Source organism: Canis lupus, chromosome 21, assembly GCF_048164855.1.
Source record: "Canis lupus baileyi chromosome 21, mCanLup2.hap1, whole genome shotgun sequence".
In the NCBI taxonomy this organism is placed as follows: domain Eukaryota; kingdom Metazoa; phylum Chordata; class Mammalia; order Carnivora; family Canidae; genus Canis; species Canis lupus.
The window spans coordinates 6,570,553-6,595,879 of NC_132858.1; the positions used below are offsets into that span (position 1 = coordinate 6,570,553).

General features: G+C 41.8%; 1 protein-coding gene and 2 long non-coding RNA genes across 28 annotated transcripts in view; 1 reads left to right on the forward strand and 2 right to left on the reverse strand.

Annotated features, from left to right (window-relative positions):
* Positions 1-25,327, forward strand: part of PPP6R3 (protein phosphatase 6 regulatory subunit 3) — a 144,170-nt gene that overhangs the window by 108,587 nt on the left and 10,256 nt on the right. For 10 of the 26 annotated variants that reach the window (XR_012013703.1, XR_012013704.1, XR_012013702.1 and 7 more), the window contains 7 exons: positions 6,460-6,546; positions 11,269-11,366; positions 12,986-13,040; positions 14,362-14,492; positions 20,567-20,688; positions 22,822-22,975; positions 24,395-24,501. Coding sequence is in view for 12 of the 26 variants with exons in the window: in XM_072790194.1 (XP_072646295.1) it covers positions 6,460-6,546; positions 11,269-11,366; positions 12,986-13,040; positions 14,362-14,492; positions 20,567-20,688; positions 22,822-22,975; positions 24,395-24,501 (754 nt within the window). In the remaining 14 variants the exon portion in view is untranslated. The remainder of the gene's footprint in view (positions 1-6,459; positions 6,547-11,268; positions 11,367-12,985; positions 13,041-14,361; positions 14,493-20,566; positions 20,689-22,821; positions 22,976-24,394; positions 24,502-25,327) is intronic. The other 16 variants (XR_012013707.1, XR_012013708.1, XM_072790197.1 and 13 more) reach the window with 5 other exon arrangements.
* LOC140612551 (uncharacterized) lies at positions 342-14,280 on the reverse strand. Its single transcript, XR_012013720.1, has 2 exons — positions 11,659-14,280; positions 342-5,584 (listed from the first exon to the last, which is right to left on the reverse strand). It is a non-coding gene; the product is annotated as an uncharacterized lncRNA (long non-coding RNA).
* Positions 15,436-25,327, reverse strand: part of LOC140612550 (uncharacterized) — a 28,155-nt gene continuing 18,263 nt past the window's right edge. The window contains exon 5 of the long non-coding RNA XR_012013719.1: positions 15,436-16,070. This is a non-coding gene — a long non-coding RNA (uncharacterized lncRNA). The remainder of the gene's footprint in view (positions 16,071-25,327) is intronic.

Sequence of the window (25,327 nt, forward strand, 5' to 3'; positions counted from 1 at the left end):
CACAGTGCCCTGTTCCCTAAGCACCTCAACAAAACCACTGCTAACCTACTCTGTTGGCTTTGTTGCTTTATGCCTCAGATAAGCCTGGTTGGTTAGAATCCTCAGGACACCTTTGGATGTTTCCTAACTTTACTGAGTTGAGTTTACCTTCATTTTAAATTGTTCCCAGGGTGAGGGCGTGGGGTGGGATTTTGTAGGTGACTTTGAAACCCCACCTTTAACAGATAAGTGCGTCAGCAGATTAGCCAGGGAATAATGGCATTGATAATATTTTTTAAAATTATATTGGACTTTGGAATGTATTATTTGTTTTTTTAATGCATTAGGATTTAAGGTAAGTATTGCTTTTGCTTTTGCTTTTAAAGATAGGGAAAAGCATTTCTTTCATAAGCACATGCCAGCTGATAATTGAGGTGGTGGCCTTAACTCTACATGGCAATAGATGTGTCAGGCATTTAATTCTATGATTGAAATTCAGCAGCTACAGTCTGAATTTCTAATACACATTAATGCCTTGCTTGTTAGGCAGTCAGGTATGTGGCAGCCATATCAGTTCAGAGCAGAATTTAGAAACCGAAACACTGTAATAGCTACAGAGCAGTCCCTAGGTCTTCCTGTGTCACACCCCCAGCGGGGCTGTTGCCTCCTACTTGGTAGATTGTCTAACACATTTGGTTATCTTTTTCTAGACTCTTCACAGATTGGTTGGGTAATGGCTTGTTAAGGATAGGTATAATGATAGAATCAGTAAGAGTTGGAAGAATTATGAAGTTAAGAGGTGACTATAAGGGAAGTTGTGTGAAGCCATTTAATTAAAATAGATCTGATGGCCCTTGGTGTCTCAGTGCATCATAGCCCAGCAGAGAAACTGACATCCACATTGACAGCCTTGAGTCATCAAGGAAGAGTTAATTTTTGATGAACATATTATCCACAGCAGGTTGCTTTTTTCCCCAATCAAATTGGTTAAAATTCTGGATAATCGGGATTTTATTGTAAGGTGAAATTGCTCTCTTCTACTGTTAAATTGAACCATTTTAATTAAGAAGCCACATTTTGATTCTTTGCTAAGGATACAGGCAATGTAGTCTCCTTAAAGGGATTTTTGTCTTATTTCTTATTTATAAGGGAATATTTAGGAATATTAATTCTGATTTTGTTTGGGGAACTTCTTTAAAACTTGTACCTTCAAAGAATTGACTTCAGAGGTAGACTTCAAAAATGTCCAGTTAAACTTGTTATCAGGAGTTTCAAAAATGTCTTTATCCTTGGTAATTCAAACTGATTTCTCTTGTGATCAGTTCTGTATAAAGAGAGACTTCATTGCAATTCATATAACAGCTACTTTTCATGATGCTATCAGTAATCTGGTCCATAACTGTCGGACATCCTGAAGTCTACATTCTTATCCTGCCCGGATTCGGAATAATTTCTCACATTGTCACTTACTACTCAGGGAAAAAAGAGCCTTTCGGCTATATAGGGATAGTATGGGCAATAATCTATTGGGTTTTTAGGCTTTATCGTATGAGCTCACCATATGTTTACCGTAGTAGTTGTTATGTTTAGCTACATGATAGAATATGGACATGCAGTGCAGAATTAATGTGCAGCAGCCCTTTGAGTCTAGATCTAGATTTTTATACCTGTGTTGAAAATTATCCTGGGCCAACCTACCACAAATGGCTGCTTAGTTCTCTTTGCTAAAAGTTGTCAGACTTGTAGAGCCTGTGTTGAGTTAGCCCCACTCTGTAATTTTGTTGTCTGTGGGACTTTCGGGTTGATGTCTTAAGACCTGTTCAGTTCCTTGATCCCACATGTCTAGTACTTATACCACCTTCTTTAAGTTTTAAGGCCTCCCAGGAGGGAATTTTACTCTGTGTAGTATTTTTAGGGGTACATAGGTTCTGGGTTTTTGAGGATGTTCACATATCCTAGGCCGTGAGGGAAAGTTTCCCTGCAGCCTCCAGGCTTTCCATTTTTGGGCCCAGAATATGTCAGGTTATATCCTAGGGGGTTGGGTACCATGTTCCAGTGAATATTATTATAAACACAACTTGGTAAATGTAGTGAGTCCTGCCCTTGTGAAAACTCACAGAAAGGGTGTTCACCCATATAACGTAGCACAAAATCTAAGTAAAAGCGTTTCAGACATTTTCATTCTTAAAATTGACAGTTGAGTAATAGATTGCTTAGTTCCTGTTCCCTCCCTAAATAGATATAGATTAGACCCCCTGTCTTGATGCCTTAACTTACTAGTTGTTTTTATGATGGCTCAGACACCTCTCTGGGAGTCATTTCCAGTATATTCATAGGACTTGAGTCAACCTTGGGGCAGCCCGGGTGGCTCAGCGGTTTAGCACCACCTTCCGCCCGGGGAGTGATCCTGGAGACCCATGTCGGGTTCCCTGCATGGAGCCTGCTTCTCCCTCTGCCTGTGTCTCTGCCCCCCACCCCCCCCCACCCCATGTCTCTCATGAATAAATAAATAAATTCTTAAAAAAAAAAAAAGGACTTGAGTCAACCTGTAATTCAGCACCATATACTTGGGCTGATGCTTTGTCATACGGCCCTGGCCTCTTCTTATGTTCTAGCCATGGCAAGGATTCGTTTATAAATTCATTGAACACTACTGGCTGTGGGCCAGAGGTCTTGCACACTTATGTCGGGAAAGCTATGCCAGTCCCAAGCTCTTAACACTTCTGGGGCAGCTTTTTAATTACCCTCTGTCTGAGGTCTTTGAAGTACTTTAATCTGTTGACCTCATCACGCCCAAGTATTATATATAAGTAGACTCATAGATTGCTTATGTTTTTAATTTGGGAGTTTTATTATATTTATTATTATTATTTTAAAGGTTTTATTTATTCGCGAGAGAGAGAGAGGCAGAGACACAGGCAGAGGGAGAAGCAGGCATCATGCAGGGAGCCTGACGTGGGACTCGATCCCAGGTCTCCAAGATCACGCCCTGGGCTGAAGGCGGCACTAAACCGCTGAGCCACTGGGCTGCCCTGGGAGTTTAATTATAGATGAAATTAGGTGTATTACTTACATCTAGAGACCTCTCTGTGGGTGTGTTGGTAAAAATTGGTGAAGATTTAGACAGTTTATCTAGGTAACATAGGAGATGTCTTGGTATTGACTTTGGAAGGCAGAGTTTGCTTTGTTGTCTCCCTTCCTCTCCATGGGGGAGAATGTGTTTTCTAAAGTACTGGTGCTTCTTTCGCATCACTGATGAGATTGTGTAGAATGATACACATATGCAGTTGTGGATTGCCTACATATCCCACAGGTTGGGGTGGAACCTCCCAGAGTTTATGTTCTAGGCAGCTCTGGTCATGGAGGTGCCCGGGGCCCACAGCAGGACCCCACTATAGCCAGGAGGAAGAATCTGTGACTTCCTCGTTTCACTTAGGTTAACTTCAGTCATGCTTATGATCTTCTTAGCAATCCAATCAGCCAAGATGAAGAAAGCACTCTTATTTTTCCTGTAATTACAGTTTATAAAACTTAAATTTTATTATGAAAGAAGGGAACATCTCAAAAGTATCAAGAATATACTTAGAACACATCTGGCTTGGTCACAGTGTTCTTATATACTTGTTACTTTTTTGAAAATTATTATTGTATTCTCATTCAGTGATTTGTTGGTATTCATTAATTCAATAAATATTTGAGTGGCTACTGTGTGCCATGCATTGAAGCTGTTACAGTAAACTTGATTGGCAAAAATCCCTGCCTCGGTGGAAATGGATAAACAAATGGATGGATAAACTCCAGGAGAGGGAGCCAGGATTAGTTTTGGGTAGATGTGCAATTTAAGATTATGTAGTCTAGGAAAACCTCATTGAGAAGGAAATATTTGTGTAGAGGCTTGCGGGAAGTGGCAGGGAAAGAGCTAGCTAGTAAGAAACTGGCATATTGTCCAGAGGGAGAGAACGGGATGTAAGGTCCTAGGGGCTCTGCAGGCCAGATCTCATACTGCTTTTAATCCACACAGGAGCCTTGGGTTGTAACCTTAGTAAGATGAAAAGCCATTAGGTACTGAATTAAGAAAGGATATAATTTATAATTTGATGGACATTTTAAAGGATTATTATGGCTGCTAGATTCAGATTAGACTGTAGAGGGAGTGAGAGGTCTCAGCAAGGAAACTGGTTGGCTGCCAAGAACAAGTGTTAATCTAGATGAGATGATGGTGGCTTGCACTGGAGAGAGATGACCAGAGTGATGAGAAGCGATAGGCTTTTAGGCTGTGTTTTGACAGTGGAGTGAGTAGATTTGGGTGGAACAGAAGAAACTAGATGGCCAAGATTTTAGCTGAGGAAGGAAAAAACAAGTGACATCTGAGATGAAGATGCCTCAGAAAGAGTGTGTTTGGAAGTTTAGGTCAGGGACGCTGGTGGCTGCATCTGTGTGGTGAACTCAGTGGCATTCTAGTTAGCAAGTCCCTCTCCCCACAGGGGTGTGGCGGATCCAATCATCTTTATAGCCTGTTTTTTTAGTAATGATTTCAGGCCAGGTATGGTGTGGGTAGAATCAGAATCACCATATATTTCAATACATAAATGCAAAAGTGTATATGTACTGTGTTATTACTAACTTTCTAAAACTTCCTTTTTGGAGAAAAAATTATTTTAACCTCTCAGAATTGCTTTGAGAATACAAATTATGGAGACTATGTGAAAAGGGGTCACAGTGTCTGACATATAGTAGTTGCTCAACAAAAACTAGTTTTTTACCTTTCATTAATGAACTGATTTATAGCAAAGAGTAAAACTATATGAATGAGGAAACATTGTATCCTTTTTGAACTTGGACAAGACATGCTGAGAGTATCCAAATCTTTTTGTTGTTGTTGTTCTCTGTTGTTTAGTTGACCTAGTTTGCTCTTTGAGTTGTCTTGTGGTTCTGTACCCTACCATGGGGTTGCACTCCTAAAACATATACTGGCTTAGTATGATTCTTATACTAACTTGCCCTCCAAGTAGCCCGGAGTTCCTTTAAATCCACTGCAGTAGAATGGCATAACCTGTTCTTGATTGCAGTTCTCCTGTAAGGTGCCAGATGCCATGACCAAGCAGTATCTGCCTCCTCCCTTCTGCATTCTGGCAGGGCTCTCCTGGAATGTCTACATCTGCACATCTTTCCCCACTAATTCGCTAAACCAGTGACTGACCCAAGCAGGTTCCCTTCATTGGTCACAAATTCTGCCTTTGACTTCATCAGGCCAGTTCCCAAATCACAGTGTGAATGCTATATTCATCCTCAGAGAAGAGGGAGAGGGAATTAATTGGAAATACTGGATTAGTCACTTGGCATGGTATCTTTACCAAAGATGGTCAAAGGAAAAAGAGATTGATTTTATTCCAGCAGTGATGTATTCAGAATTTCATCAGCCATACCACACACAGACCTATTTGGATTCTATTATGGGTTTCTTGAACCAGTGTTGGAACCTCATAAAGCAAACCAGGCCAGTTTCTGTAGCTCCAGGCTCTTAGGCACAGACAGCTTCAAGGGTTGGCAGGTGCCAGCCGCTCATGTCTTCCCATGGTGACAGTGCTCTCTGCCAGTCACACTTCTGTAAGAGTAAAGGGTGAATAACTCAAAGTACAGTATTAGTTACTCTTAGAAGTACAGTTGCTTGTTTTAGAATTTTGCAGACTGTTGATATTTTTACTTGCTGTATAGCAGTGGCCGTTGCTTGTGCTCTGCTTAGTCACTTACATGTCTTTATTTTTAATAATATATTTCCCCAATACTATGTGTCATTTATGAATTAATTAAAAATCACTTACTGTATATTAGTGAGCAGTTCATGTTTGTGTTCTTGTTTAATTACTGTGAGTTGGTTGTAAGTCTTGAGGGCAGGGGGTAATTTTAAGGGACAGAAGATTTGGGGGTCTTCTTCTGAGCAGGGTACTGCTGGCTCACAGTCACTAAGCACTAAATAGTGCTTTATGGACAGTGTTTTTCTTAGAGTGGACAGGCAATGCAAGAAGTTAAACTGAAATGCTGTATTTAAACCTGACCTTCCTTGTGACTCACTAGTAACCCCTAGGGATTGCAATTTCACCCCTCAAGCTGGGCACTTACAAGTTACCTGATATTTTATCTGAGTCGTTCTTCTACCTTCCCTTAGTAAACATTAATAATTGGAGATGATTGTTAAAATCACATAAATGGAGTAACTAACCTCTTACCTGTTTTCTGGTGGAATCAGTAATGAGACAGATAACACAGATGGGCAACAAAAAAGGATAGGTAACTGACCATCTGATTGAGTGAAGTGGGCCTTTGAATTATTTGGGTGGATTTTACAACTTAACTGTTATTTATTTTTGTTCTTGCTGTTGTTACACATTGAGAAAACTAATGTGATTTTTCCATTAAAATGCTGATACAAATGTCCAAAACTTTTCTGTTAAATAGTTTTTTACATTTTTATGCATATAGGTTACAACCTGCCATATTCATTCATCCAGTGATGATGAAATTGACTTTAAAGAAACGGGTTTCTCACAGGATTCTTCTTTGCAGCAAGTGAGTCATGCCTAAAGCTTTGCTTTTTGTTTTTATTTTAAATGCTTAGTCTAGTTGCCATCTATGACTCAGCATCAGAGGCAGATTATGCACTAGGATGTGATTTGGGGTTACTTATTAGTTAGTCAAAAGCATTTAAAATAGGAAGTGTTGGGTATGTGAGAGGAAGGTTTGTATTGATATTTCCAGGAAATGTTTTGTATCTGATAACAACAATGCTAAGTCGGGTAAATTTTCAGATTTGAAAGAACTGAATGGTTTTGCAAGTGTCTCAGACATGCTCATTATGCAGACCTGTGCGTAGTTGTGTTGTTGCTTAATGGGAATAATGCTTTTAACATCGGTAAAAGTAACTTTCAAAAAAATCTCTAAACAAAATGGCTTATATGTTTCTGATATCTGAGGTCTTTTATAGTGACTCCTAAATTAAGTTTTAGTTGAAGTAATTCACTGCCACCCTACCCTCCTGCCCCACCTTCATCTCCATTTATCAGTTGCTTATACTCTGTGGGGGAGAAAACAGGATATAAAAATACATGTACTGATTTATCTGTCACTCAGTGGTGGTTCTTGGAGAGGCAGGCGACCGCTGATCTCACTGGCTTGTCTAGGTATCAGAATTGGAAGCTAACAGTAGAAGCTGCTCTTTCAAGTTACCAGCTCTTCATATGGAGAAATCCTCCTCAGTCAGGACCAGGTCTGGCATGGCAGTTGTTTTGGTGTGGCAGTATGATTGATGTAGTTCCCTTCCCACCTGGCACTGAATGTTTGCTTGGCTACTTTTTCTCTCATTCTTTAAGCCATATCTTTTACCAGGGCCAGGGCCAGGGTGAAGCTGCTGACGACTGCTGACCCTGACTTTTGGCTTCCAGATAGGCTACTCTGGTAAAAGCTGAGTCAAACAGCTGCTTGGTTTCGGTACACAGTCAGTTTAACATTCACATTTTCAGGGCAGGTCTGAGGTGGTTTTTCAGCACTTCGCTGGCTTCTCCATTGATTTTCGACACTGCTGCCCTTCAGAAGCCAACCTTTCAGGGTTTGGCAGAGAGCACCTGGCCTGTAGGGGCGGTTGTGGAGCAGCAGGACCTTCGTGTAGAGCACAGCAGCCCCTTACTGCCACCCTCTTGCCTTGGCTTGCTGTTGGGCAGCACTAGCCATTCAGGGCGCCCACCTGGCTCACTGTGAACCCTCATATCTACAGGCACTTCTTTCTGGATCCAGAGTTCTCTGGGTTTAGCCCAGGAAGCACTTTCTCCCCCACAGAAGCACCTGGAAAGTATTGAAAGAGTCCACTCTGCCTGGCATGAACTCCAGTGCCACACATTCTCCACCCTTGTGATGAAGCTCATTGGTATAAAATGTAAATTATCAAGGTGATTCTGAACCTGTTGAAATAGCTCTAAGAAAATAATTTACCTATTTGTAAATAAGCTAATAACCTTGAAACTTTAGGCAGCTGATTTAACCTAAGAGTGGTTACATTTAGTTATCTGGAGAGTGGGTTCCCTTCTCATAATCTGATTCCATGGTTGTTTTGGGGAGAAGTTTTTCTGACAATTTTTGGGGTTGACTAACTGCTGGCATGCACAGGATCAGCCCCTATCACACAACTGCCATACCAGCAGAGTCCTCAGTGGGCTGCTGCCCTGTGGCTTTCATCTACATCCTAGGACTCTTTGAAGTAGGAAAAAGCATTCCTTTTTGCTGAACAAGCCTCTAGTAAACCTTTCTTTGCGTGTTAAACTATAAATCAGCCATGGAGCCATGGATCATTATGCAAATAAGAAATAGGTTTCCAAACCCTTTCTTTTTATTTTTTTTTTTTTTTTTTTTTTTTTCAAACCCTTTCTTTTTAAAGTTGGAAAGACAAGATTAGGTTAACTTAAGAATTTTATACTGAGTTCCATTGTAATTAGAATATTAGCTTATCCATTTCAGTTTCTCATTCACATTTGCAGTTAGGTCTCATTTGGTAGAGTTCTGAGTGTAGAAACAGGGCAGACCATTTAACAAGGTCACCTGACCATGTCACTGGTGGGGCCATACTTGGCTCAGGGAATGCTTCACAGCTTTTGTCTTCTGTCCCTTCTGGTTTCCTCACCTCCAGCGTTTGACTCTTCTGATTCTGAAAGAAGTGTGGAAAGGAAGCTGAGGAGGTCTTCCTCTTGCTGGGTCTGGAGAATGAGGGTTGACTTGTAGAGACAGGCTCTAGAGGTCTGATTGGCAGCCTCCCACTCCCCCATCCAAGCAGGCCTGTTCACAGGCAGTCACGTGAGATGGGGCACACCAGGACTTTTGTGGCTCAAGTGGAGCCTCCAAAGAGATTTGCTTAATAAAATGGTAGGCTCACTTTTCAGTGACTGTCTTTGGCCAGGATGATAGTTTTGGGAAGTGTGGGTTTTGGGTTTTTTTTCCTTAATAATTAAGTTTTTAATAATTACACAGCCATATGGTACTTTCCAGACTTGGATTTCTCCCTGTCCAGAGTACTTCTTCTATAGCTTTAAATACAGTATAGTAACAGTCTTTACATATGTGGCTTTAGGAAGCTCTGATAGCTTTATTAGCAAAAACTGTATTTGAAACCTGAAATTCTTTGCTAGCTTATATCTTCCTAGAAGCTGTAATTGTCTTAGAAGTAATGAGGACTGTAGTTTGTTGGTTTTCTTTTCCCTCTAAGTTACTTGGGTCTATCAGCTATATATCTCCGTAAGTAGATAAATGGATAGATAGGGAGACAGATGATGTAAGTATGTGTGTACATATGTATGTGTATTTGTACATATGTATGTGTGTTCATGTATATACATATATAATTAGTATTTGTATGCTCTTTATGAAGCATTTAACTAAACACTTTTGGGAACATTCCTTTCCTTTTGTTCCCAAAAAGATTCATATAGAAACACCAGAGTCACAAAAAAATTAAAGGGGAAAAAAAGAATCAAGCAAAACAACTGGGGAGGGACCTTTACCTTTGTGTGACCAAATTTCTATTCTAGAAATAAACTCAGAGCCCAGCTTATGCCATTGCTCAGAAGAATGATTTCATTACTGTGTCTTTGAAGGTGGCACACATCCCATTTTACCTTACAGAAGATAAAGATGCAATTCAGAGGAATTGGTTTCTTCCTTGTTGGTTTTTACGAATATGAGTGTTACATGTCATATTTTTCATCCATATGTTCAAGACTCAGCCACACCTTGCAGAACTTGTTCCTGACCTTCTCCGTTCACCCATACTCCCATGGTTCAGCCGTGGTATTCCTTGTGAGGCTGGCCCCCTGCCCCCGTGTTCATATAGTATCACCTCTGCAGGCAAGATAAAGGATGGCATGGAAGTGTGCGAGTGAGCAGCGGGGCGGTGGGTCTCTAGAGTTAGAAAAAAGTGAGGTTTTAGGTTCTCGGTAAACTAGATACCACTTTTTCAGACCAGAAGAGATGCCTTCCAAAGCCAAATATAAGGTTTATTTTTTAATCATCTTTAACTTGGATTATCCATGCCATAATTCCCTGCCATAAGAATGAGTAATCAGGAATTAACAGTAGAGGCATTTTTGCAGCAGATGTCTGCAGGGTGGAATCTGTGGGCTCTGCTCAAAAAGAGAACCAAAGAGGGTTCAGTTTCACTCAGTTATAGCTGCCTCCATACCAGCAAGTGGCCTCAGGGGTGATGCCTTTATTCAGTTCAGCCACCAGTTACTGCCCATGCTCTTGTCTGGGGTTCACCTGCAGGAAAGAGCTTTCTCAGCTATCCAGAGCTCTGTCCACAAGACAGCACACACATTGGTATTTATCTGCCTCATTTATTGTTTGGGGTAGAATGAGGAGTGGTGGCACTTGCTTATCTTCATTGTCCTTCACTCCTGACTGATAACGTAGAACGCATTTGTGCATTTCTCTTGCTCTGCTGGGCCTGCTTGTTGTTTTAAATCAGAGTATCAACATTTCTGTGAAGTCCATTTTAACATTCCCCCATTTCTCACCAAGAAAACCCAAGTGAGCCTGGTGCTCTCTAGAAATGGTGTAGGAAACAGAACAGGCTCCTCTATGGATCTTACAGTTGTAGGCTTTTCAGAGTGTTGTTGGATCAGTGTGAAAAGTTTGTCCTGTCTCTCTAAGGTAGGTAGGATAGAAGCTACTTTCATACTTTTCCCAACTTCTGAGACTGAAGTCTTTCTTTTTTTTTTTTTCTTTTTTAAGAAAAGTGTCCCTGAACATTGTGTCATAGGATGGTGAATGTGGTTATTAGTTGTTTTTCCTCTGGTGCAATGTTACTGTAGTGGATTGGGGGTGGGAGATACAGAGGGAGGCCGGGTGGTCACCACTTACTGGATCTTAGGTTAAGGTTGGTTGTGTCCAGAGGTGATTGATACATCTTATAATTTCAGACTGTCACATGTCACTTGATCGCCTCTTTGAACAAGTCTTAAGCGAGACCTCTCTAAAGATAATTCGCAATAGAGGACAGAGTGGTCACTTAACATTTCTTATAGTGAGTGACATGTGCATTGGAATGACTTGTGGGCTAAATTCCAAAATTTCCTTTTTTGGGCAAATGGTGTCTGAAATTATTTGATTTTTTTTTCTTAGAAAAACACACCAACTTTTTAAGCCCTAAGGCTCTATAAATAAGATGGTTTCTGGAACACAAATGGGCAAATAGTATGTAGAGTGTCATTAGAATCATTATATCACTGTCACTGGTCCTGGGGTTGCCAGGCCTTTTCTGATTATCAGATGCAACAAATGACGTCCAATTTTATTGACCAGTTTGGCTTCAACGATGAGAAGTTTGCAGATCAAGATGACATTGGCAAGTGAGTATCTTTTCCTGTTCCCCTCTCTCATGCACTCCTGCTTTTTGTGAGACATGTGGGTTCTGGGGACTCTTCCACATTCATGTGTTAAGAGGAGCCTGCCCTCCAAGGTGTCCTTGTAGTTCCGGCCTATTGGGCACTGAAGCACCGGAAGACAAGTAAGGATGAGAGGGTCACTCCCACAAGAGGGGCTGCCTCTGGTGTGGCTTCTCTCCCAGGGGTCTGTTATTGTTTAGATCGAGCTTCTCTTAGAAACCCTGCCCCTTGCAGTTGTAGTGCTGGATAGTGTTACCTGGAGTAACGAGTCCCTGCTGTATAGTTAGTGGGTTGGAGCAGGCATGGTTCCTTTACATCAGCAGCTGGTATTCTTTTGTGACAGGAGCAGCTCACCGTGTGTGCCTTATCTGGCTGACTCACCATAAGGTCGAGCTGGGTATTTTGGAAGACAGACCACTCATTCTGCTAGGCGGGGGAAGAGGAGCACAGAAATGGGAATTATTGGTACTGTACCAGATTAATGAATAGGTGATCTACAGAAATGAAAACAAATGGTATAGCATCTGGCCTCAGGAAAGGAGAGGAGTTTATAAATAAAGTATTTACAAGGAGGGTATTCTACATCACTGAGAACAGAGTTGAGTGTTAGATGGCTCTAATACTCCCCAGCCACTGCCTGGTGATGCCCGTCAATACCTGGCATCTCTGTGGCTCCTTACTGTATTAGGTCCTTGTGGCTTAACAACAGTCAGTGGAGCTGTCTTCTACCTCAAGTTGTGGTTTCTAGCATGTGAGAAGTTGGAGATTTTGAGCACACTCTTAGTTGTACCATGCAATATGCTGTTAGCGCCATGGATGGAGGCTTCACTGTAAACAGAGCAAGACTTATAGGCTATCAGCTGCCCTAAGAATCAACTCATATGATCCAAAAAGAGCAAGGACTGTCCACATGGTGTTTGTGTCTGTGTCCCAGAGGTGCTCTTACCAGAGCCTGTAGGCTCCCCACTGGCATCTCTACACACACCCCCATCCCCACTGTCAGTAAGTGTTACTAGTTAGGAATCCATCGCTTTAGAATTTATATTGTGTGGTTGGTGTAATGATTGATTAGAATAGATCTTGTAAGAATTATACTGACTCAGAAAGTTACATTTCACAGTCTAGGAGCTTTCTTCCCCCTACTTTCTTCCTCATTATGCCTATTAGAGGATTTTTGAGGTGTCTCTTCTGTATATGAATTTGTCCGTTCCTGGAGAAAGCTCAGTGTCTGACAACTCTTGGGTAATTTTTCATGTTTTGACTTGTTTCTTCTTTGCAAATAACGTATTTCTTGGCCAAGTAAATATGGCCCCAGGAACCATGGTTGTTACCGTGGGTGTTAAAAATCTTTTATAGGAAGGCTTCGAGGGAGGGTGTGTTTATTCTGTCTTAGGCCTTTCCACCCTGTATGAGTTCCTTAATACTAAGGGAGAAAGCATCATTTAATGCAAGCAGGTTTCTATTTTTATTTCACCTATGGAGATTTTAATGATGGTATGAATATTTTAACTTTGAAAAGTTACATAAATAGTGTTTATGTCAGTCTTTTGCTAATTATTCCTATACTTACATTTTGTTTATAGTGTTTCTTTCGATCGGGTATCAGACATCAACTTTACTCTGAATACAAATGAAAGTGTAAGTATCAATGTTTCATCTGGTGAGTGACAAGGTATGTGAAGGGTGGACGGGGGAAGCTAGGATCTGTCTGCATGCAGATGCCATGTGTGTCAGGACCCTCTGTGCTCCAGGAAACTTCATCTTAGTTTGGTGTTGCTTCACCCACTCACATGACCTTTATGCTCCCTGTGGGTATGAGCTTGCAGCCATGGTTTTCTTAAGATGTAGCAGGGCTGACAAAACTGGGCTCATTTGTGATTACAGTGTAGACATGTATCTTTAAAGACTGCAGTTTGAGTCTAGCCAGCCACCTTTTACTTCAGCTGTCTGTCACCAGGAAAGAAACTTGGGTTAGATCAGGGCCAGCTTGTCATCCCCAGGCAGGGCTCAGATACCAAGTCAGTCCCATCAGCAGATGACATGGGATTAGTGTCATTTGAGTGGGCACAGTCTTGACTTTTATGTTGATTAACATGAGAGACCACTTGTTTATTTGCTGATGTGATAAGGTAGAAACTGATCAGACTGTTGATGCTCCTGACTGCTTAGCTGGACTGCCAGATATGGAGGAAATGGAGGTTGCTTTGCTATTGGGGCAGATCTGGGACTGCATTTCAGGTGCTGGGGCAAGGAAGCTCTTGGAAGTAACCCGGTGCTTTGTCAGATGAAAGGGAGTCCATGATGCCAGTGTAGGCTCCTACGTGCCTTTTATTTATTTATTTATTTATTTATTTATTTATTTATGAAAAGATCTTATTTATTTATTCATGAGAGACGCACACAGGGCGGGGGTGGAGGGTGGCGGGAGCAGACACAGGCAGAGGGCTCCATTCAAGGAGCTCGATGTGGGACTCAATCCCAGGTCTCCAGGATCACACCCTAGGCTGAAGGTGGCACTAAACCACTGAGGCACCCAAGCTGCCCCTACGTGCCTTTTAAATCCATTCTTTTTGGGGGAATTTTCTGTTGTCACACAAAGCTGACATTAGATGCTTTTACATTTTATTTTGGTGTATATGCTAGGCACTGTTTTTGAAAGGAAATGAAAGAGGGCACCTGGGTGGCTCAGTTGGTTAGGTGTCCAACTTGATTTTGGCTCAGGTCATGATCTCAGGGTCATGAGATTGAGCCTAGCACTGAGCTATACGCTCAGCAGCAATTCTGCTTGAGATTCTCTCCTTTTCCCTCTGCCCCTCCCCTGGTTTGTCTGCATGCACGTGTTCTCTCTAAAATTAATAAATCTTTAAAAAAAAAAAGGAAATGAAGAATATGATTTATATTGGCAACTTTTGGATAAAATGTTTGTCTTGTTCTTTTTCTCTCTCTTGTTTTTATTTAGGGAAATATTGCCTTGTTTGAAGCATGTTGTAAGGAAAGAATACAGCAGTTTGATGATGGTGGCTCTGATGAGGAAGACATCTGGGAGGAAAAGCACATTGCCTTTACACCAGAATCCCAAAGACGATCCAGGTAAGAGTCTGTTACAGTAGCAGTAATATCCAGTGCATAAAGTAGATGATGGTTAGGAAACATACATTGTATCCTGTGCAGATGTATATGTGTGAATTAGAGACCAGTGCTTCTGTCACAGTCAGAAATGCCCGGGTTGGGGCACCTGGGTGGCTAAGTTAGTAAAGCATCTGACTATAGATCTCGGCTCAGGTCTTGATCCCATGGTTGTGAGTTCAAGTTCCACATTGGGCTTTGCATTGGGCCCAGAGCTTACTTGAGAGAGAGAGAGAAATATGCCCTTATTAACTGTTGCGAGATGGTACTGGTACTCCTGTCTGTAGTGCGACAGGAGTGTGGACGAGTCAATGTGATGAACTTGAAAATACTGGAAGTGTTTAGACAGAGTTCATAAAGCGTTGTGACACAGCCTCTTGTGAATGGGAGGCCTTGCTGAGAAATGTAGTATTAAGTACTCTGAATAGATGTTCCCTTACCAGAAACACCTGTTGCTGCTGAGTTACCTGTTGTTTCCTATGAAAGACAGAGTTTCCCCAAGAAAGGGCAAAGTTGTTTCTAAAAGTTTATCTAACTGGGGGAGACAGTTCTGTCCATGGGGATGCTTTGGGATCAATCCAGTTGGGTTTTTTCCTCTATAATTTGTTGAAGTTACTCTAACCCAAGAACCTAAATACATTTGCTTCAGTACACAAGGAGTTCTTGTTATCTGAGAATCCATTACCAGAATCTTCATAGTTGAGAGAACAGCAGCTGAACCTTCGTTTTTATTTCATTTGTTTTTAATAAGTAACGTTTCCACATAGCATACAATTCAGAGAAAACAAAATATACAGTGAAAGGTAAAGCTCCTCCCCCCCCCAAAAAAAAGTAAAGCTCTCCTCCCCCCCAAAAAAAAGTAAAGCTTCCCTCCCACACCAATCTCTTACCCATTTTATCCCCCCCAAAAAAGTAAAGCTTCCCTCCCACACCAATCTCTTACCCATTTTATTCCTTTTGCTGAACAGAGCATGCCAGCCTTTCTTGCCTGTTCTCTGCATGTACCAGCAGTTATGTTGGGTTTCTTAGAAAGGCTTGTTGTTTCAGGTTACAGAAGACCTCACTGTGACTCAAACTTGGAAAAGTATATTTGTCTCATGATCCACAGCTGTTTAAGGTCATTCAACCTAGCTGCTTTTTTTTATGCCCACTTTTTCATCTTTTGCATATTGGCTTATTACTTTGTAACCACAAGGTAGCTAAAGCTCCAGAACCAGGAAGCAAGAGATAAATGTCTAAATGGCCTTTTGTTTGTTTGTTTTTAAGATAAAGCTCCAAACTTGTCACCATTTACTGTGAAATTTTGGTCCTAATGTTGAGTGAATTCACTAAATGGCCATTGCCTACTGCCATCTGTCCTCTAGGGGCAGACCATACTCACGCATTATTACAGCAGTGTGGTATGTCCCAATGGAGTACCATTTGTAGAGCATGTAGAGAAAGAAGTATGGTGATAAAGACAGTATCTGGAGGACGTGACAGTTGATCCCCAGAGGGAACACAGGATGATGAGAAAAGGCAACTTTCTATTATTTAACGGCTCTGTTGAGGGATAATTGACATAGAGTAAACTATGTATTTGAATTATATAATGTGGTAAGTTTGAACATATGAATATATCTAAGAATACATCCATGAAACCATTATGTCAGTCAAGATTATGAACTTACCCATCACCTGCAAAAGTTTCCTCATGCTCTTTTATATTGCCTTTACCCAATCTGCTTTTTGTTCCTTTAGGATGATTTATGTTTTCTAAGGTTTTATATAAATCAGATTGTACATTATCTACTTAATGTTTCTTCCATCAACTTTGAGAGTCACTCATGTTGGGTGATGTATCAATAGTTCATTTGTTTTAATGTCTGTGCAGTGTTCTGTTGAAGGGATGTACTATTTACTGAATGGGTGCATTTGTTTATTCATTTGCCTGCTGATGGACATTTGGGTTTCTAGTTTGGGGCTTTGATATCACTAGAGAATAGACTGTGGTAAGTTATGGATGTATATCATATACCCTAAAGCAACCACGCAGCAACAAAACAAGGAATTATAGTTAATAAGCCAACAAAAGAAGTTACATCATAAAAAATATCTAAAAGAGGGCAAAAAAAATAAAAGGCAGTTGGGACACTCAGAAAATTACTAGCAGTATGATAACATTAAACCCAGGCAGCCCCATTAGGTATTACTGAATGCTGTTAAATAAGTAACGTCAAAACCTGTTAAACTGAAGAGATTGTCAGATTGGATAAAAATTCTGGTCTAACATTAGCTGCCTATGAGAAATAATTTAAATATAGACACAAACGGGTTAAAAGAAGTCTACACATTATAAATAAAGCAGATTTCAGAGGAAAAGGGTAAAGAAAGGGTCATAACGAGGTCAGATCTTCAGGAAGACATAACAGTTCTAAGTCCGTGTGTACCTAATAACAGCTTCAAAATAACACAGCAAAAACTGAGTACACTGCAAGAGAAGTAGACAGATCCACAGTTCTAGTCCAGTTCTACAGCACTCCTGCTCTGGTCATTGATGATGGGCAGAAGTCAGAGGCACAGAGCACTGAATACTGTCAACTAATATGACCCTGTTGGACATTTGCAGAGCACTCGACCCAACAGTAGCAGGGACAGGCACTGTTTTCAAGTGTACCACATGACCTATTTATGCCAAGAGAGATCATATTTGGGCCATAAAGCCAGTCTCAGCAAATTCCAAAGGTTTCAAGTCCTACAAAGTATGTTCTCTGACCCCAGTGGAATTAAATTAGAAATCAGTAACAGAAAGGTCTCTAGAAAACCTCCAAATATGTGGAAGCTAAATAATAAGGGAGTTACAGAAGAAATCAAAGGGGGGGGGGTATTTAAAGGATCGTTTTTGTACTGTTTATATCTAAAAAGTAGAAACCTCTCAAACCAATAACTTTAGCTTCCAGCTTAAGAAACCAGCATGAGGGATCCCTGGGTGGCGCAGCGGTTTGGCGCCTGCCTTTGGCCCAGGGCGCGATCCTGGAGACCCGGGATCGAATCCCACGTCGGGCTCCCGGTGCATGGAGCCTGCTTCTCTCTCTGCCTATGTCTCTGCCTCTCTCTCTCTCTCTCTCTGTGTGACTATCATAAATAAATAAATAAATAAAAATTTTAAAAAAAAAACCAGCATGAAGGGCAAACAGAAAAACAGTGGAGGAAATTGTTGCAAAAGCTGTTCTTCGGGACGCCTGGGTGGCTCAATGGTTGACTATCTGCCTTTGGGGAGACTGCTTCTCCCTCTGCCTATGACTCTGCCTCTCTCTCTGTATCTCTCGTGAATGATAAATAAAATCTAAAACAAAACAAAAAGCTGTTTTTCGAGAAGATTGAGGAAGTTGATGCACCTCTGGACAGAATGGTCAGGAGAAAAAGGAATGGCTCATACCAGGAGTGAGCAAGGCAATGTCACTCCTGGTACTAAAAGAATAGTAAGTGAAAATTGTAAACAACTCTGTGCCAATAAATCTGACAACTTAGATGATCTTTGAAAGACACAGACTACCAAAGCTTAAGCAAAAAACAAAAACAAAAAACAAAAACCCAAGAAGTCTTCTATCTATTAAAGAAGTTGAATTTATAGTTTAAAAATTCCCACATACACACAAAAACTCCAGGCTTAGATGGCTTCTCTGGTGAATTCTACCAAACATTTCAGGAATTACACCACTAGCTTTATAAAAAGCTTTTGGAAAATTGAAAAGGAAGGAATAGAGTGCCCATGTCGATCTATGAGGCCACATCAATGTGACCTGATAACCAAAGCTGACATGACATGACATGACATGACATGACATGACATGACATGACATGACATGACATGAAAAGTGATTCAGTTATTTTTGTGAATGTGGATGCAGATGCTCTTTTAAAGGTTTTAGTAAATAATGGAATAATAATACATCATGACCAAGGAAGGCTTATTTCAGAAATTCTGAGTTGGGTTAACATTTGAAAATCAATCAGGAAGCATGTGGCCGAATCCAACATCTATACCTGATTATCAGAATTCTTAGCAAACTGGAGACAGAAGGTAATTTCTTTAGTCTGATTAAAGCTTTTACAATAAACCTACGGCTGGCTGACTGCATAGTAAAAATGGAATGATTTCCCTCAAAGATTAGGAACAAATCAAAAGATGTTTACGCTTACCACAGCTTTTCTCTATTGTTACTGGGGCTTCTAGCCAGTGCAATAAGTCAAGAAAAAGAAATAAAAGCCATCTATGTTAGAAAGGAAAGGGTAAAATTATCTTTATTCACAGACAACAGTTATTGTCAGTGTAGAAAACTTGTTGATATCTACGAAAAGATTATTAGAACAATTAAGTCGGTTTGGCATGATTGTATGGTACTAGGTCAATATAATTGCATTTCTAAGTACTGCAACAAACAGTTGGAATTAAAGTTACTAAAAAATCCTATTCATAGAAGCAGCAAAATATTAAATATGTGAGGATAAATTTGGCAAGATGTGCAAAACTTAGATGCTAAAAATTACAAGACAGCTGAGAGAAATCAAGAATTGATAAATGTTTATAATTTGAAACTCAATATTGTTAACATGCCAATTCTCCCCAGATTGATCTAGAATCAGTGCAATCTCAAGTAAAATGATAATAGGGTTTTTTTTTAGTGATTTAAGCTTGTGCTTAAATTCATATGAAAATGCAAAAGAGGAATCCCTGGGTGGCGCAGCGGTTTAGCGCCTGCCTTTGGCCCAGGGCGCGATCCTGGAGACCCGGGATCGAATCCCACGTCGGGCTCCCGGTGCATGGAGCCTGCTTCTCCCTCTATGTCTCTGCCTCACTCTCTCTCTCTCTCTCTCTCTCTCTGTGACTAGCATAAATAAATAAAAATTAAAAAGAAAATGCAAAAGAGCCAGAAGAACCAAAACAACTTTTTTTTTTTTAATTTATTCATGAAAGAGAGGCAGAGACATGGGGAGAGGGAGAAGCAGGCTCCCCACAGGGAGCCTGATGCAGGACTCGATTCCAGGACCCCGGGATCACGACCTGACCCAAAGGCAGACACTCAACCATGAGCCACCCAGGCACCCCCAAAACAAGTTTCATAAAGAACAGTTAGAAGACTAACAGTATTTGATCTCAAAATACAGTAATTGAGACAATGTGTTTGGGAAGACAGAGTAGTTTGGGGGATAGAAAAGTGTAAATAAGTAAGTATAAAGACAGCTGACTTCTGATGCAGGTGCAAAAGCAGTTCTGTGGGGAAAGGATAGTCTTTAAACAAACAGTTCTGGAACAGGTGAACATCATGCAAAATTATTGAACTTCTTGCCATATATACACATGGATTCCAAATGGATCTTAAACCTAAATGTGAAGCATCAGACTATAAAACTTACACTAGAAAATCTTTGTCCCCTTGGGTTAGGGAAAGATTTCTGAGGTAGGATGCCAAAAGCACTGCATGAAAGGAAATTTTCATAAGCTCGACTTGTCAAAATTAAGCACTTCTACTCGTCTAGCAACATTAGTTAAGAAGAAAAGGAGGATGGTACGTAGACTCAGGGAGGACATTTGCAAATTACGTGCCTGGCATAGGGCCTCTCTGGAGGGTGGTGCATAAAGGACTCTTAGGATTCTATACAAATTAAAGACAGTAACCGTTTTTTAAACTGTGCTAAAGGTGTAAAAAGATCCTTTAGAAAAGATGTGTGGATGGTAGGTTGGCACATGAAAAGCAGTTCAGCATCTTGGCCATGAGAGAAATGCAAATGACCACCACAGTGAGCTGCCTCTAGGCCCTATTGGAAGGTCGTCTGTAGATGTGCCCACATGTTCATGCAGAGCCAGGTGCAGTGGGGACAGCTGAGACCAAGATTAGGCAACACACTCATGAAGGCAAAGAATGAGCCCTTTGGAGTGCATATGATTTTTTTTCTTACTGGATGACCTCAGAATGTCCTGGATTTAGCCAGTGACTGATAGGCAGCATTAAATATTTTATTTTGGTCTTTGTGTCCCCCCCCCCTCCCCCCCCCAGCTCGGGGAGTACAGACAGTGAAGAAAGTACAGACTCTGAAGAAGAAGACGGAGCAAAACAAGATTTGTTTGAACCCAGTAGCACCAGTACAGAGGACAAAATGGAGGTAGACTTGAATGAACGTAAGTCAGCTGTTTCTTCCTCTGTATTAGTCACTGTGTGTTGGAAACAGGTGTATTTTTAAACAAGGCACTCTGGTCTGCAGGATGGGAGTTAGGTTGAGTCCCCTTGGAGGTGTAAGTGTCAGGGACAGGGCCTGAGGGAAGGAATGACTTTCCTTCCGATGATGCGGTGTCTCTTACAGTGTGGACACCCCACTGTGTGAGTCTGGCTAGGGATAGAGCACACTGGGGGGTCTAGCCTCTGGCTGCAGGGCCTAGGAGCCAGGCAGCAGGGGAGAGACCAGAATTAGGGAAGACAAGGAAGGGCTGTATTTGTGGAGTCAGAAATCCACTAAACCAGAGGAAACAACTTCAAGCTGAGACAATTTGAAATGGGTTCTTCAGAGTTGATTTATGAAGCCTATAACCTAAAACTTGTCTGGCTTCAGTGCTTATTCATGTCCTGGTACTTGCTAAGACGACTTGCTTTCACTGGACTTTAAAAAAAATGCCTGTTAACTTCTGAAAGTCCAGGTACATTTTTATTTGGAAGAGCCGTGTGGGTTGACACTGGAGCTTTCCTCAAGGCTGACAGTGCTTCATGTTCCTGGGGAAGGCCTTTGTGTCCTTAGTCCTGGAGGCTAAAAGCTAGCTCTGGGCATCAAGTGGACCTCACTACTGCAGAGTTGGCCAGGACCTTAATATTAACCCAGCACAGCCCCATGGGACAGACCTGGAAAGCGAGAGCCATGGAGGAAAAGAGGTTTGGCCTCTCTCCTCATTGCTTTCCCAGCTCACCATCTTCAGGAGGAAAAAGTGGGCTTTTCTCTATTAATTCAGTTCGAGTCCACATGCCTTTATCGAGATCCAGCTATGTGCCAGATGTGGAACACAGACTCCATCTAGAGTCTAGAGTCTCCTGAAGAATGGAGAGATTGTGGTAGATTCTGGGGCGCTCCCCTGGGAAGGTCATTTCTGTGTAGCCTAGCATGGTGTGCAGTGAGAGCACATAAACAGACCCAATTTCACCTGAAAGGACACATCCCCGAGGAAGTGACGTTAAAACAGACCTACAGGTTAGATCCAACCTTGGTCAGCAGTTCGTGCCATGAGGCTGTTTTGATGGATAGAGGTGAACAGCCAGATGAAAGGAGAAGTAGGGATATGGTCAGGAAGGGTCCTGAGCATAGGATCTTCTGTTCTCATGGAGTTTGGGGTGTGCCACCTGCTGTTTACTAGCCCAGAAGCTCTAAACCCCTGAAATTTTGAGTTTTTTATGGAATCTTCATTAAATGGGTACTTTTGATCAAATAACTGGCCATTAGTGATTTTCTCCACTTCTGGCCCCTCTTCCCTCCTAGGAGGGTGGGCTATGGGATAGGGATAAAAGTTCTAGCCCTCTAACCCCAGGCTAGTTCTCCTGGCAGCCTGCCCAGTATTGAGCCCCATCTTGAGGCCACCAGTCATCTCTTTAGCATACAAGACACTACTTCAGAGATTCCAAGGGTTTGGAGGTGGTGGTGAGCTGAACACAAATATGTATTTTTTCTTGTGTCACCAGAAGTCTTCCTCTTTGTGTTAGCTACAGTGGACTGTGGGAAGGCCATTAAAAGTATGAAGTGGGGCCACATCTGGATTGAGATGCATTTAAAGTTTCCAGTTTATTACAGTTGAATATACAACATTCTGCTTAAAAAAATTTTTTTTTGGAATAACTTTGGATTTACAGAAAAGTTGCAGAGATTATACAGGGAGTTGGGGCTGTGTACCCTTCCTTCGCCCATCTTCCTCCTGGTGTTCATATAATCTTGGTACCTTTGTCCAAAGTAAGAAATTCTAATATTCTCAAAAAAAAAAGAAAAATTATAATATTCTTTTATATGTATCTTTGCATCCTCGTGTGATATTTCTGGTGGAGAAAAAAATCTTAGAAATGGGAATTAGGGATTAAAGGAAGTCTACAGTTTTATAATAAGATAGATGTTATCACATTGCCTGACACTGATTCTGCTGTTTCCACCTCTATCAGGGGTGTGTTAGAGTGCCCTGTCCCCACCACTCTGGCTGCCTCCTTGCAAATGTTTCTGAAAAATATCTTGGATTGCACTGAACTTCTGAAGTATTCTCAAAATGAGATTTCTGCTCTCTTTTTAGCACCCAACTGGTCAGCCAACTTTGATGTCCCCATGGAGACAACTCATGGTGCTCCCTTAGATTCCGTGGGTTCTGATGTCTGGAGCACAGAGGAGCCGGTGCCAACTAAGGAGACGGGCTGGGCCTCCTTCTCAGAGTTCACATCTTCCCTGAGGTGAGTGTGTGTGTGCTCGCTCCCTGAACCTTCCATAGGAGAACTGGGAAAGGGGACGGGGTCAGCTGCAGACATTGTCTCTCACCTTGATTTACTCCCTACATGAAGATAATGCTCTACGCTAAGTCACAAATCAGCACAGGGGAGCTAGCGACACAGTTATGGATTAACAAGGAAACTAGTCTCTATATTCCTTTTATCCAGGTGAGCTGGGAAAGGCAGTGGGCTGTGTACACATAGTAGCCCAGGAAGATAGGGCCCCAGGAGGTTATATAGTAGGGTGCAGACCATCAGAAAACAAACAGGATTGAGGAGGATAGAAACAGGATAGAGCGAGAGCTCCTGACAGGCACCTCTGTGTGGAGTGTTACAGAAGAATGCACAGTGTATCTTGAATTTAACAGATACTCTGAGCTTGCATTTCACTTGTAGCTAATCTGGTGCTGTAAATTACAGGGCGTGATAGGATGGCTGTCAGTCTTGTTATTTGTAGTATTTTTGTTGACAGCAACCTATCTTTTCATAATTTTCCTGAATAATATTGCCAGCATTTGAATATTAACCATGGATTTCATGTCTTACTAGGCTTAGTTTGATTTGCTAAACATTGTTTTGTCTCAACTACACATTTAAAAGACTTTGTTGCTCTCCGTGCTGTCATGGAGAGCAAAAAAGTGTGTTTTTTAACTAATCACTGGTAATAGGCAAGATGGGAGCGTGAACTATCACAAGCTCACGGTTACCATCTTCAACAGTCAGGGGGCTGGCTGACACCTGTGTGGCTTTACAGCAGTTTCAAGGATAGCAGGAAGCCATTGTCAGGGGCAAAAGTGAGGTTGTGGGAAATGTCTCCAAAGTATTTTAAGTTATTTCACTAACTCCACTCCAGCACTGAACAGTCGGGTTTCCACCTCTTGTTTTTTTTCTGTCTTTTGTAACTAGAGGATAAGACCCCCTGGTTACTTGGAAGCTTGCTGCCCTTTACCCCTTGTGCTCAGGTCATGTTTTCTTGTTAAATATCACTAAGGCCCTCAGGCAGTTTGGCTCAAGGTAAGTAGGGATTTTTGTAAAAATCACAGCAGGTACAGTTGATGGTGCACAGTGTCAGCCCCTGTTGTCCCAGCCCTTGGGACCGAGGGGGAGGATGAGAGACTGGTGCGTTTTGAACCTGTCTGCAAACCTCTGCGAAATCCCCATGCTCCTATCCTACTGACTTAGCAGAATATTTACCTGCCTGCGCTCACCTGCTCTGCAAGCAGCCCTCTGCACCTAGATCTATCTCTGTGTACTTGGAGTCTGTGACAGACTGCTCCTGTCACCCCAGCGAGCCTACAACTTTGAAAGGGTTTTTGTGAATGAATCATGGTAACTGAGGGCTATTTGCCACTGCTAACATCTGAATTTTCTCTTTTCTAAAAGTACAAAAGATTCTTTAAGGAGTAATTCTCCAGTGGAAATGGAAACCAGCACTGAGCCGATGGGCCCTCTGACTCCCAGCGTTGGCACGCTGGCTGCGCAGCCTGAAGGTGGGTGTGGAGAGCAGGGCACCAGCTGACCCAGCCTGCTGGCCTTTCACCTGACTGTTGTTCAGGCTTTGACTGTATGCTTAGTTTTCTAGATCTGAAGAGTTGCTTTTGTCTACATAACAGTTTATAAAGCTAGTCTTGATTCTTAGGCTCAAGGGCTCAAAGGGCTCAGGGAGTTGAGGTGGTAGGTCTGATGTCCTCAGGGCAACTGATAAATTGTGTATTCATTCCAGAACCATGGCATGGTGATTTTAGAAGGCATTAGGGACCTAAGTGGTCAGTTGTTCAGTCCTATCAATATACAGAAATGGAAACAGACCCAGAAAAGAAGAACATCTTTGCCTGCAATGCCCAGTGTGAATAAAATCAGAATTAGGCGTGTCAGTGTTTTCAAGCCTCGCTGGTACCAAGTTCTTTTGTCCTTTGGAATTTGCTTTGCTGGAGCATGCGTGTGTGTCTTAGCATGTTTCAGGCATAAGGCTGTTTCTTTTCTTTTTTTTTTTTTTTAAGATCTTATTTATTTATTCATGAGAGAGAGAGAGAGAGAGAGGCAGAGACACAGGCAGAGGGAGAAGCAGGCTCCATGCAGGGAGCCCGATGTGGGACTCAATTCCGGGTCTCCAGGATAACGCCCTGGGCCAAAGGCAGCGCTAAAACGCCGAGCCACCGGGGCTGCCCTAGGCTATTTCTTTTCATTTCACCTTTATGAACAGTTGAAATGGTCAGGGACATCCAGTGGGTTGTCTCGTTGTTCAGACTGCACATGTTATTCCTTGCAGAGGCCCTGAGCTGTTTCTAGCCTGATGAATGGGGCTTGGGAGCTGGG